The following is a 22,259-nucleotide window of genomic DNA, read 5'->3' on the forward strand; positions in this document are numbered from 1 at the left end:
TATGATGACCAAAATTGGATTTAATCCGCATTGGGTTAACCTTGTTATGTCTTGTATTTCCTCGGTACATTACACGAGCATTGGAGATAACTTTGAGATGGAGGTTATTATTCATAATTGGGGTATAAAGCAAGATGACCCTTTATTTTATTATTTATGCGGAGGGGTTGAGTTGCTTGTTGAATGAGGTTGTAAGAAGAGGTTGTATCCATGATATTTCTATTTGTAGGAATGCTCCGGTCATCAATCGCCTATTTTTTACAGACGACCGCTTTCTTTTTTTTAGAACAGCATAACTAGAGTTAATGGCAGTTAACACTATTCTAGATTCTACGAGAAGTTGTTCGGTCAGCTCGTCAATTTCAGCAAGTCTAATATTATGTTTAGTCATTATAAGTTATCACTTAAATATGTTTATATATTTAAGTTTTAATAATAAAAAAACTAATTTAGTAGTAATAAATCTATCAATTTTATATTAAAAAAATTAAATTTAAATAAAAATTAATTTATTTAATTTTTAGAACCGTCCGGAACCGTGAACCTGAACCGTGGTCACGTCTTATAGTTATTATTATTTTGGCGGGTAACATTTACAAGTCACATGTGAAACACGTAAAACATACTAATTTTAAAAAGGGATAATTATAATTACTACTTCTCCCACGACTTTTAAAAAGTCGATTGTTTGCCCCTTGACGTTTGCTTAAATTAACTACTATCCCCTTACGTTAATTAAAAATGTTATTTGACATAGTTAAAAGGTCTTATTGTCAAAAATAAAATTCATTTTGACCCTTAAACTTATATTTCTTTTTAAAAAGTCCATAAAATTACTAAAAAATAATAAATAATTTCAAATTACTTATCAAACCATAATATTTCTATAAATATTTTAATTTATTAAAATAAGATTAAAAAATAATATTTTAATCAAAATAAATTTAAAAACATCAAGACATTAATTAAATTTAATATAGTTTATTTAGTTTAAAATTTAAAATTTGTATGATTCAAAATCAAATCATGTCAAAAACATATTGTACTATATAATTTATAAATAGAATTGAAACAAAACATAATGTCTAAATCATTTTTTAAATTTATTGAATTTAATTTTGAATTTTCAATAAACATATTTTAAAATAATTATATAAATTTTATTATTTATAAAATCAATATAAATAAATTATAATAAATTTATTTGGTTTTTTTCGAATTTATGAATTTGTAGATCTTTTTAAAAGAAAAAGAAGTTTACGGGTCAAATTGTTTTAATTTTATTAAAAAGTCCCTTTCACTGACTGAAGTGTAAGCAGTTAATTTAATCAAACGTTAGGGGGGAAAATTGACTTTTTAAAAGTTGTGGGGTAGCTAGTAATTGTAACCTAATACCATAGGATAAATATCTCTTTTAAAAAAACTACAAATGGAGTTAGATTATCAAGGCCTAATCATTTTATTCATCTCCTTATGGAATGTGTCACCTCCGTAACTTATTAAGTCTTGATTAATGGAGAAACCTGTGACTACTTTCATCCGAGCAGAGGTCTTCGCCAAGGTGGCCCTTTATCCCCTCTGCTGTTTGTCTTGTATGCAGAAGGCTTAGCCCATAAACTCCAGCAAGTTGATATGGATAACCTCTTTAAAGGTATCAAAATATCCAGACAGGGTTCAGTGATCAGCCATTTTTTTCACAAACGACTCCATCATCTTTACTCAGGCAAACCCTCGAACGATTAAGGACATCCAAACTATCTTATCAGCTTATGGTAATGCAAGTGGCCAATTAATAAATTATAACAAATCAGCATTACTCTTTAGCAAAAACACAGGGGTGGACACTAGAGAAGACTAACGGAATTGCTAAATGTTTAATAAATTAAAGTGAAAACACGTATCTAGGTCTGCCCCTTTTATTATGAGATCGAAGAAAAAATCCTCTGGAGAAATAGTGAATAGGTTTTAGCAGAAAGCCCTAGGATGGAAGGAAAGTTTTCTATCCTCAGCATGTAAAGAAACCATGATTAAGGCAGTGTTAGCGGCAATTTCAGTCTATTCCATGATGTGTTTCAGATTCCCCAAAGCTTTGTGTAGCAGAATCAACAACATAATGTCTCTATTCTGGTGGGGGAGTCGAGGTCAGAACAGGAAAATTAGTTGGATTGCGTGGGATAAAATGTATACAAGCAAATGAGAAGGAAGCTTAAGCTTTAAAGATTTCTCAGCTTTCAATCAGGAGCTGTTGGCCAAACAAGCTTGGAGAATTGCTCACAATCCAGATTCTCTTATTTTCCAAGTTCTTAAAGGTAAATATTTTAAGAAATATTCAATATGGGATCAGCACAACTACCACAATACCTCCTGGGGATGTGGAAGTCTTTCTCATGGTTTAAAGCTCTTTCACAAATGCAGACGATGACAAATCACTTTAAAGCATTCCATTAAAACTATGGAAGAACCCTGGATGCCCTCAGATACCTCGTTTATTCCCCGAATCAAGGAGAATGTAGATAGGAGCTTAATTCCCGTTTGGGTAAAGTGACTCTTCATGAATCACACCTAGTCTTAGAATGAACCCATGGTTCGCAGTCTATTCTTAGCTGAAGATACCCAAGTTATTTTCTCCATCACTCTGCCTATTTCCCGTCTTCTAGAAAAATTAGTCTGGTATTTATCCCAATCTGGCCAGTACTCAGTGAAGTCAGGATACTATGTAGCTCTAAAAAAATTCCACCCCGGAGCCGCAAAACGTTATTAATATTCTTGACAGAGTTAATTGGCAATTCTTGTGGAATTTGAAAATCTCAAACAAGCTGAAAGTATTCATCTGGAGAGTGCTGCTAAATGGTATCCCAACGGCTACCAACCTCAATCTGAGATTACATGGCAACTTGTTATGCCAGCGTTGTGGTGCCACTGAAGATAGAAATCACCTATTCTTTGGGTGTGACTTTTCCAGAAGAGTTTGGTTTGGCTCACCCCTGGCTTTACTTTCAGAAAGCCTCCTAGAACCTCCATTCCAACAGATTTGGTTAAACATAGTGGGAGATCCGGGTAAGGTGGATGATAACCATTATGGCATAAAGTTGTTTTGTTATACTATTTGGGTAATTTGGAAGGCAAGGAATTATGCGCTATTCATAGACAATAGTTAGACTATTGAGGAAACTGTCTAAAACGCTCTAACTTTTTTCAGGTAGAATTTGAAGCAGCCAACGAAATAGATGACAGAATTTAAAGCAGCCAACTCTGTAATGCTAGCAGCGCGGTGAATGGAGAAGCTCAGCCGAGAACAGTGCACCCTGTGGCGATTACAGTGAGATTTGATGCAGGTACGTGCAAAGATAAGGAATTTGGCTCTATAGAAGGGGTGACTTTCAATTCAGTAGGTCATTGTATAGGGAAGTTCTCGTCCATTTTCAGAAATATTTTGGGATCCATAAATCTTGGAATTCATACCCTTGCGAGAAGTGATGTGCTGGAGTTTCAGAATGAAGTGGAATCATGTTAATTTTGAAGGCGATGCCGCTCTTGTAGCCCAATCAATTAATACGAAGACATGTTCCTAGTATAATTACTGGGTATGTGTCAAGATATTTGGCGTCTGTTATCGCTCTTCCATTATTGCATGATTCGTCACATTGACAGGAGGAACAACATCGGAGCTCACCGGTTGGCCCAACAGGCAAAAGCGGATTATGATGCTTTTCTCCGTAACATTACTACTTAATAGGGGTTCCGTCCTTTTACCCATCTTTGTCTAGGAAAAGAAAAAAAATCAAGACAATCAGTTAAAAATATCCATTTTTTTAGATTTTTTTCGTTTAAGGCCACATCTTTTAAAATCTTCCATTTTAACCTATTTTTCATTTGTCACTTTCAATAATAGCCAAATGTCCAAATTGAAGAGATAAAAAATTAAAATAAATCTGTCATATTACTAAATTTTTAAAATCTATTATGATATAAATGTAAATTGAAATAAAATTAAGTAAGATAAATAACATATTTGAATTTTTTTTTCCATTTTAATTTGGACAATTAGATACAATTGAAAGTGAAAATTGAAAAATGAGCTACAATTGAAAATTTTAAAAGATATTGGCTATAAACAAAAAAAAATAAAAGATAGAGTATTTTTTAGTGATTAAGCCGATTACTAGTGAAAAAAATCTCACTTAATACACTCAATACTCTTCTAAGAGTATCCACAATACAATGCTAAATTTGTATGTTAATGCTATAGTTTAACATTGAGACATAAAATTCAACTTCAATGCAATGCTATACTACATACTAAATTTAGCATATGCTATATTGCATGTTAAATTTGGCACTCATTATAGCATATGCTAAAGTTGAATAACTAATTAAAATTCATTTTAAGTATGATTCTACTATTATTTTTTTTGCGTTGTTTTTTTATTTTAACTTTTATGCTCACTTTCTTATTTTTACGATCTCGATTGATTAAATTTTTTAATTATAGACCGCAAGCCAACATATTAATTTTTTTTAATTTATTAATTCACATAACAATTCTATTTAAAATAACTCATTATTATATCAAATAAAAAATAATTATTATTTGTTCCATATTGTCAAGCCGAAGAGTATCACTTCTGTACGTGGTCGTAGTATATTTTTAAAATTTATAAAACATATGATTAAATTTTTATAATATAATAAAAATAAGGGTTAATGTTAAAAAAAATCACGAACTTTACACGTTTTCTCATTTTCATGCATGAACTACCACTTTTTCCCAAATTCATGCATGATGCTGAGGTGGCACTCATTCATTGGTGTAATGACCTCCACCTTATCGAATCACACTAATAGAGTCGTGACACCTCAGCACCATGCATGAATTTGAGAAAAAGTGGTAGTTCGTGCATGAAAGTAAAAAAATTTAAATTACGTGATTAAAATAAAAAAACGTATAAAGTTGGTGAATTTTTATGACGTTAACTCTAAAAATAATAATAAATAATTATCATAGTAACAATTATAGCATTTATTTTAAAATTTTACATTAAAGTTAAAATTAAAAAATTATGCTAAATTTAGTATTTTGTCATTTTTTTCATAAATTTAACATGAAAAGTAGCACCCCAATGCTATAAAGTTGATGAATTTTTATAACATTAACCCTAATAATAATAATAATAATAATGAATGATTATCGTAATAAATAATTATAGTATTTATTTTAAAATTTTACATTAAAATTAAAATTAAAAAATTATATTAAATTTAATATTTTGTCATTTTTTCAAACTAAATTTAGTATAAAAAGTAGCACTCCATATGATCTAAACAAAACAAACCATCAACTAAAGCAGTTTGAACCCAGCATCGGCAGCAAGAAGAACAGAAAAAAAATGAGTAGCAGTAGTTCAGCAGCCATTGAGAAGCTGAGCGTAGAGCAACTCAAAGCCTTAAAAGAGCAAGCCGACATGGAAGTCAATTTATTACAAGACAGTCTCAACAACATTCGCACCGCCACTACCCGCCTCGAAAGCGCCTCCACCGCCCTCCAAGATCTCTCCCTCCGTCCCCAAGGTTCGCAATTCTTTGCAAATCTGTTTCATTTCTTGATTTGTTGGTCTGGGTGTTGAAAAAAGTTTGTAATTTTAGGGAAGAAAATGTTGGTGCCGCTTACTGCTTCGTTATATGTACCGGGAACTCTTGATGATGCTGATAAAGTTCTTGTTGATATTGGCACTGGTTACTTTGTTGAGGTAATTTGTGATCTAGCTTTGTTCAATTTTTAGTTTTTATCAAATTATATTAAATCGAATATGAAACCGTTGCATTTGGAAGAAATTTGGGAAAATTCAAAAAACTAAACCCGATGACTTGACGTGGAATAGACAATTTGATGATTGACAGATTTTATATTATTAAATACTAATATGCATTTTTTTTCTTTGTGGTTTTATGGAAGAAAACAATGGCCGAAGGAAAGGGTTATTGCGAGCGGAAGATCAATTTGCTGAAATCTAATTTCGATCAGCTCGTTGAGGTAATGTTTACAGTTTAATCATGTGATATGTTTGCTTATCGATTGTAATTGCTTTTTCTATGTTTGTATCATAAGGATTGGTAACAATTAAGTAGCAATTTGAGCCTTTTAAAAAAATTATTGAAATTCTTGTGTCTTGCTATTAGAGAAAATCCCAATTTTAGAGCTGCTTTTAGTTCAATTTGTAGAATTAGGAAAAATACAAGGAAAAATAAAGGAAAAGTACTGGTCTTTTGTGTGAGTTTGAAACTTTATGTATATAGGAAAAATATTTATCCTAATCTTTGGGGAATTTCAAATTTTTTATTTAGTTATTGTCTGTTCATGTGTCTATTTAACTGAAGTGAAAAAAACATAGTTCTTTGATTTAATCCAAATCCTTAAACTTCGAGCCCCTCACTAAGAATTTTTAAGGCCTGCCCCTGATGTGCTGAGGTCTGCAAAGCACTTCTACCAGGATGAGGTGACATCGTATTGTTCATACTCTGCAAAATGTTTATAATCGAGCATACCTCTAGAAGCCTCTACAGCAGTTGAGTTCTCTCTCTAGTCATTGCTACTATCAGCAGGTTGCAGCTTTCCATTTTGCTAGAATCTTTTGTTTATGTGCCAGAACGTCTCAGAAACATACGGAACCCTACTGAACTACCTCTTTCAAATTCATTGCTGGCACTCATTTATCTTTCCTCCCTCCCTCCTCCCTTGAGTTCTTTGTTTTCTTCCGTTTCATATTCTTCTGCTGTTTTGGAATTCACAGATCCCTTATCTCCTATTAAATTATTGCGATTCACTTTTTTTCCGTCAGCATTTCACTGGAATGCCGCTATTACCATTAGGAAAATTGGCAACTTTCGTGATGCTGATATCATTTTAGACCTCACTGGATGACATTCAAATTACTGCCACTTGGAATAAAAGTGTATATAGTCTTACTCAATGATTACACTTTCTGAGTTGCCTACTAATAAACCTTTCCTTGTAGGCCAGTTAATGTAAGTCTGCCGTGATTATTGTGTGATTGATGCATGCCTGTAATAAAAAAAAGAATTGTTCTTTACTTCTTTAGACTTTTGGTTGCTATGATGTTAGTGCTTTGTATTTGGTATGGATCTTTGGTATTATCTCATGTCATTTACAGTTAAACTTCTGCAAATGATTATTGTCATATTTATTTGTGCTAGCTCTGACATACAAATGGCAAGTAAATTCTTCCAAATGACAACGTATGTCAATTATTAAGGAAGACACCTACTTTATGCGAGTAGGTTGCCCCTAAAAAATCACTGTTAATTTCCGGGGAAGCATGATTGAAAGTGTTCCGTTCTGTATTCGAACTTTTGAATCCACTAATGGTATTCTTACTTCCTCTTCTACCCCTTTTTACCCTTGGCCTTATTTACTTTTTCATTTCTTGAAATTAAGCCACCAGTTTGGTATCAACCAAACACAGTTACTGATATTTTTATAACCTGCTATTTTGCTTACTTTAAATGTATACCAACAATATTCAAATTTTGAGATTTAATTAAATGGAGGATAGTTTTTATCTTTTATTTTATTAGGAGCATAACTAAAGCCCCTGCCATTTAGTGAAAGTAACACTTACATCCCTCTTTCAAAGATGAAACAGTCACTTGCTCTCAGTATTTTCTTCAATTAATGAAGTGAACACTAAATTGAGGCTTTTGTTGGAAAAGGAACAAATCTCAATAGAGTAATTTATGGAGTAAATATAGGAAGTCTTCTCTATTACATAGATTAGGGAATTAGCCTTATATATAACCTTAATTAGGGGAATTACTTGTACAGTTAATATTTCCTAGTTAGGCTTCCTTTTAGCTGTATATATATACAGGTTGTATATTCAGAAATAAATATAACAATACAATTGTTTTCTCCTATAATATTTCTCATGGTATCAGAGCTCACCTTGATCCAGTGAGCAAAAAATAAACCTAGCCTCCTCATCTAACCTAGCCACAACTTAGCAGCCACCATGTCTGACTCTACAAACATCAATCTTTCTTCTTCTGAAACTCCTACTTCTGCCACTAAAACCTTGGTTCCCTCCGAATCTCATTCAGTCCAAATAACTACAATTCGATTGAATGGAGATAATTTTTTGCGCTGGTCTCAATCTGTGCGTATGTATATTCGAGGAAGGGGTAAAATTGGCTATCTAACTGGAGATAAAAGGGAACCAAACATTGATGATCCTAAATATTCTACATGGGATGCTGAAAACTCAATGGTAATGACGTGGCTGGTTAACTCTATGGAGGAAGACATTAGCTCCAACTACATGTGTTATCACACTGCTAAGGAGCTTTGGGATAATATTAATCTTATGTACTCAGATTTGGGAAATCAGTCCCAAGTCTATGAATTGATGTTGAAACTTGGTGATATTCGTCAAGGAGAAGACAATGTCACTAAGTACTTCAATTCGTTGAAACGCTTGTGGCAAGATTTAGACTTATTCAATAGTTATGAGTGGAAATGCTTGGAGGATGCCAACCACTATAAAAAGAAGGTCGAAGATGAGCGGATTTATAAGTTTCTTATTGGGCTAAATATTGAATTTGATGAAGTTAGAGGAAGGATAATTGGCAGACAACCTCTTCCTTCTATTGGAGAAGTTTTTTCCGAAGTTCGTCGTGAAGAAAGTCGTAGACTTGTTATGCTTGGAAAAAAGACTTCCAGTAGCATCCTTGAGAATTCTGCTTTGGCTGCAGGTGAAGCCTATTTTAGCCGCAATACTCCATTTAGCACTGGTCAAAGAACTGGTGTATGGTGTGATCATTGCAACAAGCCTAAACACACCCGTGAAACATGCTGGAAACTTCACGGTAAACCTGCAAATTGGAAGGGCAAGCATGAGAGGAAGTTTAATCAGAAAAATTTTCCTTCTGCACATGAAGTCGAAGCTGCCCCATTCAGCCCTCAACAGGTGAATCATATTCTAAAATTGCTGAAATCTATTCCTTCTGCACATGAAGTTGAAGCTGTCCCATTCAGCCCTGAACAAGTGAATCATATTCTCAGACTGCTGAAATCTAATGCTGGATTATCGGGTACTCCTAATGTTTCTATTGCACAAACAGGTAGTGATTTAAATGCCCTAGTTTGTTCTTCTATTTCACAATCTGCTCCCTGGATAGTAGATTCAGGAGCATCTCATCATATGACTAGTCTTTCCAATTTGTTTCATACATATTATCCTTGTTCTGGACAAGAAAAAATCCGTGTTGCAAATGGATCCTATTCTTCTATAGCAGGCAAAGGTTTGATAAAATTGTCAAACAATGTGTCTCCTAAATCAGTTCTTCATGTACCTAAACTTGCTTGTAATCTCTTATCTGTTAGCAAAATATGCAAGGATTCTAATTGTTGCGTTACTTTCTTTGATTCTCATTGTATTTTTCAGGACCTGAAATCGGGGAGGACGATTGGCAGTGCTAAAATGATAGATGGTCTCTATTACTTTGAAGAAGAAGATTCCAAGTATAAATTACCTCAGGGTTTAAGTAGTGTTAGTTCTCCCTCTATTAAGGATAATATTAAGCTTTGGCACTATAGGATGGGACATCCTAGTTTTCCTTATCTTAAAAAATTGTTTCCTGCTTTATTTAATGGAATTGATATTCTTGATTTTCATTGTGAACATTGCATTTTAGCAAAAAGTCATAAAAGTACCTACTATTCAAAACCATATCAGCCATCTCGCCCTTTTTACTTAATCCATAGTGATGTTTGGGGGCCTTCACGAGTTCAAACTTTTTCTGGAAAAAAATGGTTTGTGACTTTTATTGATGATCATACTCGATTAAGTTGGGTATATTTGATGAAAGATAAATCTGAAGTTCATGCTTTATTCAAAAACTTTTATGCAATGGTTGAATCACAATTTCATACCAAAATAGGAATTTTGCATACTGATAATGGTACTGAATATTTTAATGAATCTCTTGGCAGCTTCTTAAGAGATAAGGGTATGCAACATCAATCTACTTGTGTTGATACGCCCCAGCAAAATGGTATAGCTGAAAGAAAGAATAGACACTTACTAGAAGTTGCACGAGCTTTAATGTTTTCTATGCATATTCCTAAATATCTCTGGGGTGAAGCCGTTTTAACTGCAACATATTTAATTAACAGGATGCCTACACGTGTTTTGAATTACACTACACCCCTAAACTGTTTTACTCAACATTTTCCCGAAGCTCGGATTTTTTCAAAGTTACCTCTTAAGGTCTTTGGCTGTACAGCTTATGCTTTTATTCCTCAAAAAGATCGGTCAAAACTTGATCCTAAAGCTGGAAAACATGTTTTTATTGGTTATGCATCTAATAGAAAAGGATATAAATGTTTTAATCCTTTAACTCGGAAGACTGTGATTACTATGGATGTTGTATTTCTTGAAAATCAGCCATATTTTCAAAATAATTTTCTTCAGGGGGAGAAACTAGATGAAGAAAATAGTTGGGGTATTCAACAAAGTTTACCTAAAGTTGTTTTGCATCCTATTGTACCAAGTATGGGGGAATCTTTAACAGGGGGAGAAACACTACAAGATGATCCTAAGGGATTTAGGCCTGAAGTACTTGTTTATACAAGGAAGAAAAATCATAAGAAGAATGCAGAACCATCTACACTTGAAGCACTGCCAATCATACCCAATGCTCCAAATTCAGGTTCTTCTCCAAATTTAGGTTCTTCTCAACCTTGTACTTCTTTTGTTCCTAATCATACTGTTGAATCTGAACATGGTGATCTAGATATACCTATAGCCATAAGAAAAGGAATTCGTTCTTGTACCAATCATCCTATTGCAAACTATTTAACATACGATAATCTTTCTCACAAACATAAAGCATTTACGTCAAGAATTTCGAACTTGTTTATCCCTAGAAACATCCAGGAAGCTCTTGATAATCCAAAGTGGAGATTGGCAGTTATGGAGGAGATTGGTGCACTAAAAAAGAATGAGACTTGGGAGATTGTTGAATTGCCAAAAGATCAAAAAATAGTAGGCTGTAAATGGGTTTTTACTGTAAAATGCAAGGCGGATGGAAGTGTAGAAAGATATAAAGCACGGCTGGTTGCTAAGGGGTTTACTCAAACTCATGGTATTGATTACCAAGAAACTTTTGCTCCAGTGGCAAAAATTAACTCCATTCGTGTGTTGCTATCTCTTGCAGCAAACTTTAGTTGGCCTTTACAACAACTGGATGTGAAGAATGCGTTCTTGAATGGTGATTTAGAAGATGAAGTGTTCATGTGCCCTCCTCCAGGTTTTGAAAGTGCTATTGGCCAAAACAAAGCTTGCAAACTGAAAAAGTCTTTATATGGCCTTAAACAGTCTCCTAGAGCTTGGTTTGAACGTTTTGGGAAGGCGGTAAAAGGCTATGGGTATCACCAAAGTCAAGCTGATCATACTATGTTTTATAAGCATTCTGATAAAGGCAATATTGCAATTTTAATTGTATATGTTGACGATATGATTTTGACAGGTGATGATCTTGATGAGTTGTCAACTCTAAAGAAAAGATTGGCAGAAGAGTTTGAGATTAAAGACCTCGGAGAGTTGAAGTACTTTCTAGGCATGGAATTTGCTAGATCAAGAGAAGGAATATTTGTGAATCAAAGAAAATATATTCTTGATTTACTCGATGAAACTGGCCTTCTCGGATGTAAAGCAGCCGAGACTCCTATTGAGGCTAATTTGAAGCTAAATTTAGCTACTGCTGAAAATGTGATTGAAAGAGAGAAATTTCAGCGGCTAGTAGGTAAGCTTATTTACTTATCACACACTCGTCCCGACATTGCGTTTGCTGTGAGTGTGGTAAGTCAATTTATGCATGCTCCTGGCAAAGAGCACTTTGATGTTGTTTACAGAATAATGAGATATCTTAAAGGGACACCCGGCAAAGGGCTTATGTTTAGAAAAGGAGATAATATTCAGATCGAAGTCTACACTGATGCTGATTGGGCTGGATGCATTACAGACCGACGGTCAACATCGGGTTATTGTGCCTTTGTTGGTGGAAATTTGGTGACTTGGCGGAGCAAAAAGCAAAGTGTTGTAGCACGTAGTAGTGCAGAAGCTGAACTTAGATCTCTTGCACATGGCATTTGTGAGATAATCTGGATTAAAAGATTACTTGAAGATTTGCAGATTCAATTTTTATTTCCCATGAAAGCGTTTTGTGATAATAAAGCTGCGATCTCGATTGCTCATAATCCTGTCCTTCACGATAGGACTAAACATATCGAAGTGGACAGACATTTTATCAAAGAAAAACTTGATGATGGCTTAATATGTGTTCCTTACATACCTACATATCAACAGGTGGCTGACATCCATACCAAGGGACTATCTAAAAAACAATTTGACTATCTTGTAAGCAAGCTGGGTATGAAAGATATTTACAAGCCAGCTTGAGGGGGAGTGTTGGAAAAGGAACAAATCTCAATAGAGTAATTTATGGAGTAAATATAGGAAGTCTTCTCTATTACATAGATTAGGGAATTAGCCTTATATATAACCTTAATTAGGGGAATTACTTGTACAGTTAATATTTCCTAGTTAGGCTTCCTTTTAGCTGTATATATATACAGGTTGTATATTCAGAAATAAATATAACAATACAATTGTTTTCTCCTATAATATTTCTCAGCTTTAAACATCTTCTGTTTGTCATTTGAATGTTTGATTAGCAAACATATGAAAGTGAAAGTTAATTCTCCAAAATACCATAAAACCTGATGGATGTTTTTTTCTATATCTTTTTTTTCTTGATTCATATATCTTGATATGTCCTCTCTGTAAATCTTATGATAGCTAATTGTCTGCTTACCCCTGCATTTGCTCTTTATGGCCCATCTCAACTCATGTGGAAGTAAACATAAGGATGGTACAATTTTGGTTTTCTACCTTTCCTTCTTTCCCTTTGTGAGCTACAGATTGGCAAGCATGATAATGATAAAGGATGTTCAAACATAATGTGGTATCAGATTGCTATTATCTCTTTCAGTTTAAAAATTTGCCTGAGTTTTATTTCAATTTCAGTTAGTTTTATCACAAGTATGAAAAGCATACAAGACTATGCCCCAAAAAGAATATGAGAAAGTTGTACATTAACAAGCCAAGAATACGAAAGTATGTACGGTAAATTAATAACCGTGGATTTGAAACAAAGGGGATTTTATAGGGTTTAATTGAAAGTTCACAGAGAGAATTTGATAAAGAGAGAACGGAAAAAAAAGAGAAATGCAACTTCCATTTTTTGGCTAAATTTATGATGGTAGAAATTTTCTTCTTGTGGAATTTATGTTTGATAGTTCAAGTCTATGTGGTGATCATGGTCTTTGTCCTTGAATCAACTTATTTTTGGAAAGAGAAATTAAAGTTGACAGAGGGTAAAATAATAACGGATGGATGAGAAAGAAATTCGGGTACTCTTGTACTTTAATGTTTTAAAAATGAATGCTATTTTCGGGAGAAAAATTGAAAAGTATCTAATGATAGTACAAAATATTCTGGACTTTTTAATTCATTTTTAATTGAGGAGGGTCTGAATAACTTACAAATGTTAGCGAGCTATCATAGTTTACCTTTTTCAACAAGTTGTTTAGATATTAGAATTACCATTGTCTCTTTTAGTTAACAGTTGATTGCTATTAATGATTTAATTAATGCTCCGATAAACAATGAAATTTGTTATGAAAGATATTGTACTGCATGTGAAATCCTGAAGTCGTAATATAAATTAGGCTTGACAATCAAATACATTAAAAAAACTGCGGGTATTATCATTCTCTACAGCACATTAAATTTTTAGTAATTTAGTCCATACACAGTTTCACTGTTTCAAGCGTATCTAGAACTCAACGAGCGTGCTCCCTTGTTGATTTGTCTATTTGATAGTCTTGAAATGCTTATTAGTATCATGAGACCTATATTGGAAAGAAACATTCCTAAACACCATTTCAGTTCAAGTCTTTTTAGAGGTTTATAAAGGTCAAGCAAAGGCCTGTGCATTGGATTTCGACTATTAAAAAACATAATTATCAGCAAGACTTGATTATAATGAGGGTGTAGAGGTGCATGTTAGTTCAGCCATAAGTTCTTAGTATTGAGAGATAAGATATAATTAATAGTATTAATTAGAATTAATTCATTTGATCACTACCCTTAGACATGACAATTTGTGTTTGTGGGCCGTATATCTGTCGTGTCGTTCCAAACACGAAAGATGATTAGGTAAAATATAACACGACATGATTAATAATCGTGTTTGATATATAAAACCCAAACACAACACGTTTATAATACGGGTTACACGACACAACATGTATACATATATACTAATTAAACATGTTTTTGGTTCAAATTGTTTAAAATGACACATTTAAATTTTCTAAATATTGAATAATTTGTTTATCTATTTAATATAATACAAATTAAAATTAATAATAACATAGTTGTAAATATTACAAAAAATATATATACAATTAAGAATTTAATAAAATTAAAAATTAAATAATGTTCCGCTCGTTATACACGAAACTAATCGTGTTATAAACAGATTGACATGTTCCCGATCCAAACTCTTTTGCATCAAACTCAAACCCGAATAACTTTGTGTCATGTTGTATCATTTAATGAATCATCTCGTGTATAAAATTGCCAAGTTTAACTATCCTTGTAAAAGTCCCAGATTTATTGTTCTCATTGATAACCAATTTGACATCAATTGAGCCAGACAGAACAGGAACATTGAATTCAAGAGTTATTTGTACTAAATACTAGTTATGAAACTCATATTTTCTTCTATTTGAGTTGGTATTGCTCAATGCTCATGAATTTTAGTTGCTATGAGTGAGAGATTCTTGGTCAATCTGATGTAACACAAGTTCACGGCTGTGTTTCAGTGCAAAACTATACCAAACTTTTCTTCAAAATTGGATTTTCCTTCAAAATTGGATTTGAATGTAATAATTAAATCCTTGCTCATTGTTGGAAATAGTGTCCTTATCATTAGTTTCATATTTTTACACAGTTTTAATGTTGCAAATAAGTCATAAGTTCTAAAACACAAGCTTCTATCATGAAGCATGATAGTATAAAAGGCATTAAGTTTCTGATAATTTTTTGAAGATAGGTGAAGACGGTGAATGGCAAGGCCAATTAAATAAATTAAAGCAAGAAAAGATGTTGCTAGAGCATCTGCCAGGACTAATAACTTTGTGACTCGGATTCTATAATTGGATCCAAGCAGCTATTATTTTTGTTTGAACTATCGATTAACAAATTGAAAACGTCATTGTTTTTAAAGCTAGGTAAGGAGCTGATTTATCGAATTGGAAATGTAAGAGGAGAAAAACAATAATAGAGGTCTAGAAAGGGAATAAGACAAAGATGGTGATGTTGGTTAAGAGAAAATTGTCGAGGGAGTAGAGCCCTCATAACTTGCTTCTTTATCTGATGAAAGGTATCGTATCCGAGAAATAAGTAAATGTGGAGATAGAGAGAGAGGGCTGAGGATTGACAACTAATGTGTGGTGGAGGTGATGTTTGATGACTATGGACCTCAGCCACTAGGACACAGATGGTTTGGAGAGGAAAAATAGTCAGTAAATGTCCAACTATTTGTCTATTTATATATATTTTTGTAATACTCATTTGTGTAAAAACAAATCCAATTATATATTGACTGCAGTCTGGCCTACCATACCATGTGTGATATACAATAGAAGTTGCGCGAATTAATTGCAACAAATTAAAATTGTACAACTATGATGAGAGTAAATGATAAATTATCTGCCCAGGTTTTTACGTAACCCAAACGTTTCTGTTGGACAAAAGACCATACTGCTGGCTTAGACTCTAGGAGTCATTCCACCTTGCGCGAAATTGGTGTTTCCCATGTATTTGATTCGTAGTTGCAAGTTAAATATTTCGCTGTTATTATTGATATTATCTTTTCTTTTTGTGTCTGTGTTTGTTCGGGGTTTTGTAATACATACTTATTATTTTATTGTAAGACATAGTTCAGTCTGTACTGTTTTGGTCAAACGTTTGATCAAATGTGCTGATATTCAGATTGAATCATAAAAGTTGTACATTTGTTTGCTCAGTCATAGTATAGCAGTTGCTTTGATGCTATATCTGTCTGAGACATCTCTGTTTTTGCATTTATCACTGAATGCAGCTATAAAATTCCATGGCGTAGGGATCATTCTCGAACGATTGCCGCTTTTTTCCCCTCTTGCGTTGTGCATGATTGTTTTGCTGTCGTTCTTTTAGAAAAATGTTCGAGTGCCCCTAATGAATATTGACATTTTTTTTATCAATATAGCGCGGATACAGAAACGCTGAAACGGAAAATGTTGATTTGGGAAAGAACGAAGCTAAATTTGTTTATAAGAATAGGCTATAATATTAATTTAGAATTTTTCAGTTTTAGAAGCTTTTTTGAAACGGAAATGAAGCTCTGAAATGTATGACTCGAAAAGTTTTTGTGCAACATAGTTTTGGATGAAGCCTTTTAATTTAATTATTATATAGCTGGTTGGTGTTACATATCTCTGAAAGATTTTCCGTCTTATCGGCTAATGATGCTACTCTTATCATAAAATGCAGCTTGCTTCCAAAAAGAAGATGGCAGCGGATGAAGTTGGGGCAGTCTTACAGGCTCGATTGAAGCAGTTGGCCCCTGCGACATAGAGGTTTCGAAAATCCTGTAATCTTTTATGAGAATATGGCATGTGCAATGCTGTTAAAAGTTGCAGCTTTGAGAATATTGTTTCTAGAGGTGATCTAAACATTCCCAGCCAAATGGTTTTTTTTCTTCTTCTATTTATTAGGGAATGTGAAGAATGTTTCCTAACGGAAACCAAGTTATCTAAGAATCAAACAGTTATAGTGAATTTTTTAAATCGGAGATTTTAATTTTCTTGCTGTCTGGTCTATTACAACGGAGTTTTTGGTGCTTGCCATTTTTTAGGCCTATTATTAAAAATATTTTAGCTTTTTGACTTTATCTATTAATATTCCAAACATTCAAAATGGTAAATTATATTGTAAATTTTAACTTTTAGTTTCAAATTTTTCTCGTTAACATCCTAAAAATGGGTGCAACTGAAGTTGAAAATTGAATAATTGATTAAAATTGACAATTTGAAAGTTTGAGACATAAAAAAAGGCCTAATCACTCAAAAACCCCTCACCTTTAAACGTTTTTTCAATTCCACCCCGACGTTGAAAATTTGTCAATTTTACCCACTTTTGAATTTTTCGTTTTCAATTGTACCCCAATATTTTAATTTTTGTTAATTTTTTTACTTAAATGATGAAATCATTCAATTAATTAAGTTTAAATATGAAATTAAATTCTTTTTTATTCAAAAAAGTACAAATAAGTCCTTTATTTTTAAAAACTAACTAAAAACCATAATCAAATTAACACTAATTTAAATTCTTAATTAATTTAACTAAATTTAAATAAATTTTAAAAATATACAATCAATATATGCTAGACATGGAGAATGTTTTAATCAAATTTCCAAACGCAAAAGACGTTAATTTAATTTTTCAGGGTACAATTGAAACACAAAAATGCAAAATAGGGTAAAATTGACAAATTTTCAACGTCAGGGTATGATTGAAAAGGGGCTAAAAGGTCGGGGTTTTTTAAGACATTAGGCCTAAAAAAAATGAGAAGGCAAATGTTTTTGGATGATTAAGTGTTTTTTTAATTTCCTCACAAGGCATTAATATGAACCGTACTCTTAGGTGCATGGTTCTAGTTGCAAAACTATTTCGAACTTTATATTTAGAATGTGAGTATTATATAAGTAGGGATGATAATGAAACGGGATGGGGATGGCCCCATTTTATTTAATTGATGGGGATGAATTCATCTTTGTCCTCATAATTTCCCATATATGTAGGGATCCCCATTCATATAATGTTTAAATATGACGGTTTTATTTTTTATTTTAGGTTATTTTAACAATAATTAATGTCATTACAAATTGCACTAACTGCTTGAAAAAAGCCATTTTAATCATAAAAAATACCACTAATTTTTATTTTAAACATGAATATATATTTTTAATTTTCGAAATCTTAAACGCTGCAACCAAATACTAAACTATTAATGATGTTTATTTTTTTAAATCTTTTGATGACTATATAAATATATACAATGTTATATTATTATTTTTAAATCTATACTAATAAAAAAAATACCAATAAGCTGTAACTCAAACGGTATAAGCGCTAGGCAGCAAACTGTTAGGTCGTGAGTTTGATTCCTCCCACAAGCGCTCCCCCTCCCCAATTATCAAAAAAAAAAAATTGAATAAAAGCATAAATTATAAACAGAAACTAATAATAATATATTATAATTACATCGGGTTCCCATGGGATAGGAATAGGAGGTGGGGCTACACTTTCCGTCCCATTCCCTTCCCCATGAATGGGGAATGGATTTCCCCCATCCTCGTACCCATGGGGCAATTGATGAGGATTCCCCAGTTCCCTTAAAAAATGAAAAAATTTCTCCCAATTGCCATTTCCAAATATTAAAAGTAAAAAATTTCTATTTCATCTTTGTTTGGTGTTAAGATCTTTGTTTATTGTATTAGAAAAAGTATCTAAATTAGAATAAAAAAGAATTAATCCAATTAAGTTATAAGTTTTATTTGTTTTGCAATTTTAATATGTTTTTAATTTTATAATTCAAATCACCAAAAATCGTATCAATCGTTGATGATATGAACGTTGGAATTTATTTATATTTAGGCATTCCATTGCAACATCGACTGGAAATTTCAAATCCTTTGACTTACAAAAAGTGAAAGTTAGTGATACAAAATGTACAATTAAATTTTTTTAACTGATATTATAAAAGACGCTATGTAAACGACATAATTTATCTCAACATACCTCTTGGTTTTAGGTTCCGGCATTTCACATCAACACCGACTGGCCAATTTTCAATCGGTGATTCGACTTGCAAAATTTAAAAAATTGTATTGAAATTATTATAGGTTCATTACTTTATTTGAGCCTAAAAAGAATATAGTATCTTTGAACTCCAACACGCCTGGCTAATAATGTGTTAATAATTATTGTTGGTGGTGCTGTAATAATGGGGAGAAGAAGGTGGGTAGTATATATCATCTCATCCATGATATTGATAGCTTTGTGATGCTCCTAATTTTGTTGACAAATTCCACAACTGACAATATTAACCAGAAGGATTCGAATGTGGATGTGATTTTAAATTGCTGGTCTCGTGGCTATACCCAATCCTTTCGATGATTATTGATTTTGGAAGCTGTGTCTGTAGGGTCTCTACTTACCTTTCAAACTAACATGCCATGCTTTTTATTTTTGTACATTTTATGCTTTTCTTCATCATTCTATAGGCTGGACTTTTGTCGTCAGAGATACAAATTCTCTGAATTATCGACTTCCATTCTTTGGCTAGTCAGTTGGGTAACATTTTACTGCTCGATTATTGTTTCGTGTTTTCTACGCAATCCTGCGTTCATTACAAATACAGTAGGACTCGGGTTTCAGGAATTTCATTGCCATTTATCCATGGAGAGATCGGCAGTGATGAAAACCTTGGCTAAACAGCCGGTTTTTGATATGGTTGAACCTCCTCCTCCTCCTTTCATTTCCTTTCCGCAGAAAACAATGGCGACCGTTAGAGACGCGTCGTTTTCTTCTTATGTCAAGCCTCAGAAGCATGATAGTCCAGTCGACGATACTGAAATAAGCATCTTCGATGCGCAGAAATACTTCAACGAAAGCAACGGTGGCGGTAGCGATCCGCGAGTTAGCAAGAGAGTTTCGCCCGTAAATGTTGTTAATCTCGAATCAATCCCGAGATTTTCCTCTGCTTCATCTTCGGTAGACGGGTATGGTCGAAACTACAGAGCTCGTTCGTTCCACGCAACGCCAACAGCTTCATCAGAAGCTAGCTGGAACAGCCAAACTGGTTTGCTGTCACATCCACCGGGCGCTATTGCTGTATCAATGCGGAATCCTGGCGGCGGAGGCAGCGCGGATGAAAAGAAAAAGGGTTCGTCGAAATGGCGACTCGGGCGGAAATGTCCGTGTGCGGGGAAAAAATCCGTTCAAGTCGAGGAAAAACTATCGGAACCGAGAACACCGCCTCGATTAATTCAAAACAAGTCTAAAGAAATTCGAAATGTTCAAAGGAAATTCTCAATGTCATCAGAAACAAGCTCAGCTGCAACAGATTGGATCCAAAGACAGGAGATTATAATTCCTAATTCTCGTCTCAGAATATCAGCAGATAATAATAATAACATGTTCCCTTCCTCATCAGCTCTAGGTCAACACCATCAGCGCGTGATCGCCTCCTCAGCGGCGCGTGACGGCTTCTCGTTTCCGATACTCAATCAAACATCATCATCTCCTCCAGTTAAACTGCTACTCAATGGTTCATTGCAAAAACCTTCAGTAAACTTCATCGAGGAACCGCCGCGAGATTCGCTCGAGGTATTTCGGCCGTCGGATGATCCGATTAAGACGACTACGGCGGATCTTCTTCATCAACGTCAGAGTTTCACATTACCGACGAGTCCTAAGTCAAAGATGACGGTTATAGATGATGACATGGCAAGCGACGCGAGTTCAGATCTGTTCGAGATAGAGAGCTTCTCAACACAAACGACGTCGTATCAAATGTACAGCAATACTCACGGCGGAGGACTGGATTCATTAGATGAAGCCGGCATATTCAGCACCACGGGAAGACGCTTAAGCGGCGGCGGTGAAAGGAGCGTGTATTGCAGGCGAAGTATAGACGACGAGCCAATGACGCCGTCAATAGCGCCAACAGAATGCTACGAACCGAGCGAAGCGAGTATAGACTGGAGCGTAACAACGGCGGAAGGATTCGAGAGAGGAAGCGTGACGAATTTCTCAGTGACGGCGTCGGAGGCGGATCATCAGGAGATGACGGCGATGATGATGATGAACACACGCCGCCATGAGAATGGAGGAGGGAAGAAGAGGAGTGGCGGAGGAGGAGGAGGAGGGGGGTTGTTGAGCTGTCGGTGTGAGAAGGCGGTGAGTGTGGGGCCGCATCCAGTGAAATGTGGGGGCGGAGAGGGGCAAAGAGGAGGAATGAGGCATCAGCATGTGAGTAGTAGGCCATACTCTGCCGCTAATAAACCGCCGCTTGCTAAGTCTCACTCTGCCCATTTGTCTCTGCCTTTTGCTACGTAGGAGTTTGTGACGCTGCTTGCTTCGCCGCCGTTTTCATTTTTTCTTTTTCCCACTTCAATTCTTCCTCTCATTTGTGTTTAAGAGAGGTATGTATAAGTTTGTTAGTGCTTTTGGCTTAAATATTTTTGTATAATCAATTTATAAAACCAATATAGTTTTTTTAAATGACAAATGAATATAGTTAATATTTAATTTATTTAATAATTTTAAATATTTTAAATTTTATGAAATTAATTAGGGGTGAGATTTTATGGAATTAATTAGTGAGGAGCACACCATTCCATTACGAGTATGCTGATTTAACAAATTAAGGTGGCATTTGATAAAAATAAAAATTAAGTGCTGAAAATTAAGTGCTGAAAATAATAATTGCTGAATTTTTTAAGTGCTGAACTAAATAAGTCTGTTTGATAACTCCAAGTCTGTAATTAATGAATATTATTTTTATTATTATTACATTTGAACCTTTAAAGATTAACTATTTTAAAATTAAAATTATTAAATATAAATTATATGTTATTTAAATTTTTTAATATATAAATAAATAATATTTAAAAATACATTATAAATATTACATATATTATAAATAAAAATTATACATTTTAGTTGCATATGTTGATAATAAATCCTTAAAGATTATAATGATGCCCCCCCTTTAATTTGAAAATAATCCTTAAAATTAAATATTAGTTTTTAAAACTTTTTAAAAACCATTTAAATCTGATATTTAATGTTGTGTGTTACAAACGAAAGTTCAAATAATGTTTAAAGCGGAAATATTAAATAAATAACGTATAAACTATAAAAAGAAAAGTAAAGATAAAAAATAAAATATTTATAGTGAAAATATAGCAATTTACAATTTTAAGTGTTGATCTTTGTAATATTAAAACAAAATGTGAGATAAAATATTTTTATTAGTGAGTAATAAATGCAAATAATAAGGAT

General features: G+C 33.5%; 2 protein-coding genes across 2 annotated transcripts; both read left to right on the forward strand.

The window, feature by feature from the left end:
* Positions 1 to 5,313: 5,313 nt before the first annotated feature.
* On the forward strand, positions 5,314 to 16,997 carry LOC126682602 (prefoldin subunit 5). Its single transcript, XM_050378334.1, has 4 exons — positions 5,314 to 5,568; positions 5,644 to 5,747; positions 5,954 to 6,031; positions 16,680 to 16,997. Exons 1-4 carry the CDS (start codon positions 5,388 to 5,390, stop codon positions 16,761 to 16,763), a joined length of 447 nt encoding a protein of 148 aa, XP_050234291.1. The 5' UTR covers positions 5,314 to 5,387; the 3' UTR covers positions 16,764 to 16,997.
* Positions 16,998 to 19,156: 2,159 nt separating this feature from the next.
* Positions 19,157 to 21,483, forward strand: LOC126682907 (protein PHYTOCHROME KINASE SUBSTRATE 4). The gene has a single exon (XM_050378676.2). It carries the CDS (start codon positions 19,422 to 19,424, stop codon positions 21,309 to 21,311), a length of 1,890 nt encoding a protein of 629 aa, XP_050234633.1. The 5' UTR covers positions 19,157 to 19,421; the 3' UTR covers positions 21,312 to 21,483.
* The last annotated feature ends 776 nt before the right edge of the window (positions 21,484 to 22,259 follow it).

Source organism: Mercurialis annua, linkage group LG5 (assembly GCF_937616625.2).
Source record: "Mercurialis annua linkage group LG5, ddMerAnnu1.2, whole genome shotgun sequence".
NCBI classification, from domain to species: domain Eukaryota; kingdom Viridiplantae; phylum Streptophyta; class Magnoliopsida; order Malpighiales; family Euphorbiaceae; genus Mercurialis; species Mercurialis annua.

Excerpts from the sequence above, each read along its gene's own strand:
- LOC126682602 (XM_050378334.1), top strand. The coding sequence starts at position 5,388 with ATGAGTAGCAGTAGTTCAGCAGCCATTGAGAAGCTGAGCGTAGAGCAA. Across the intron at positions 5,569-5,643 it reads TCTCTCCCTCCGTCCCCAAG|GGAAGAAAATGTTGGTGCCG; the intron begins GTTCGCAATTCT and ends TTGTAATTTTAG. Across the intron at positions 6,032-16,679 it reads ATTTCGATCAGCTCGTTGAG|CTTGCTTCCAAAAAGAAGAT; the intron begins GTAATGTTTACA and ends CATAAAATGCAG.
- LOC126682907 (XM_050378676.2), top strand. The coding sequence starts at position 19,422 with ATGCCATGCTTTTTATTTTTGTACATTTTATGCTTTTCTTCATCATTC.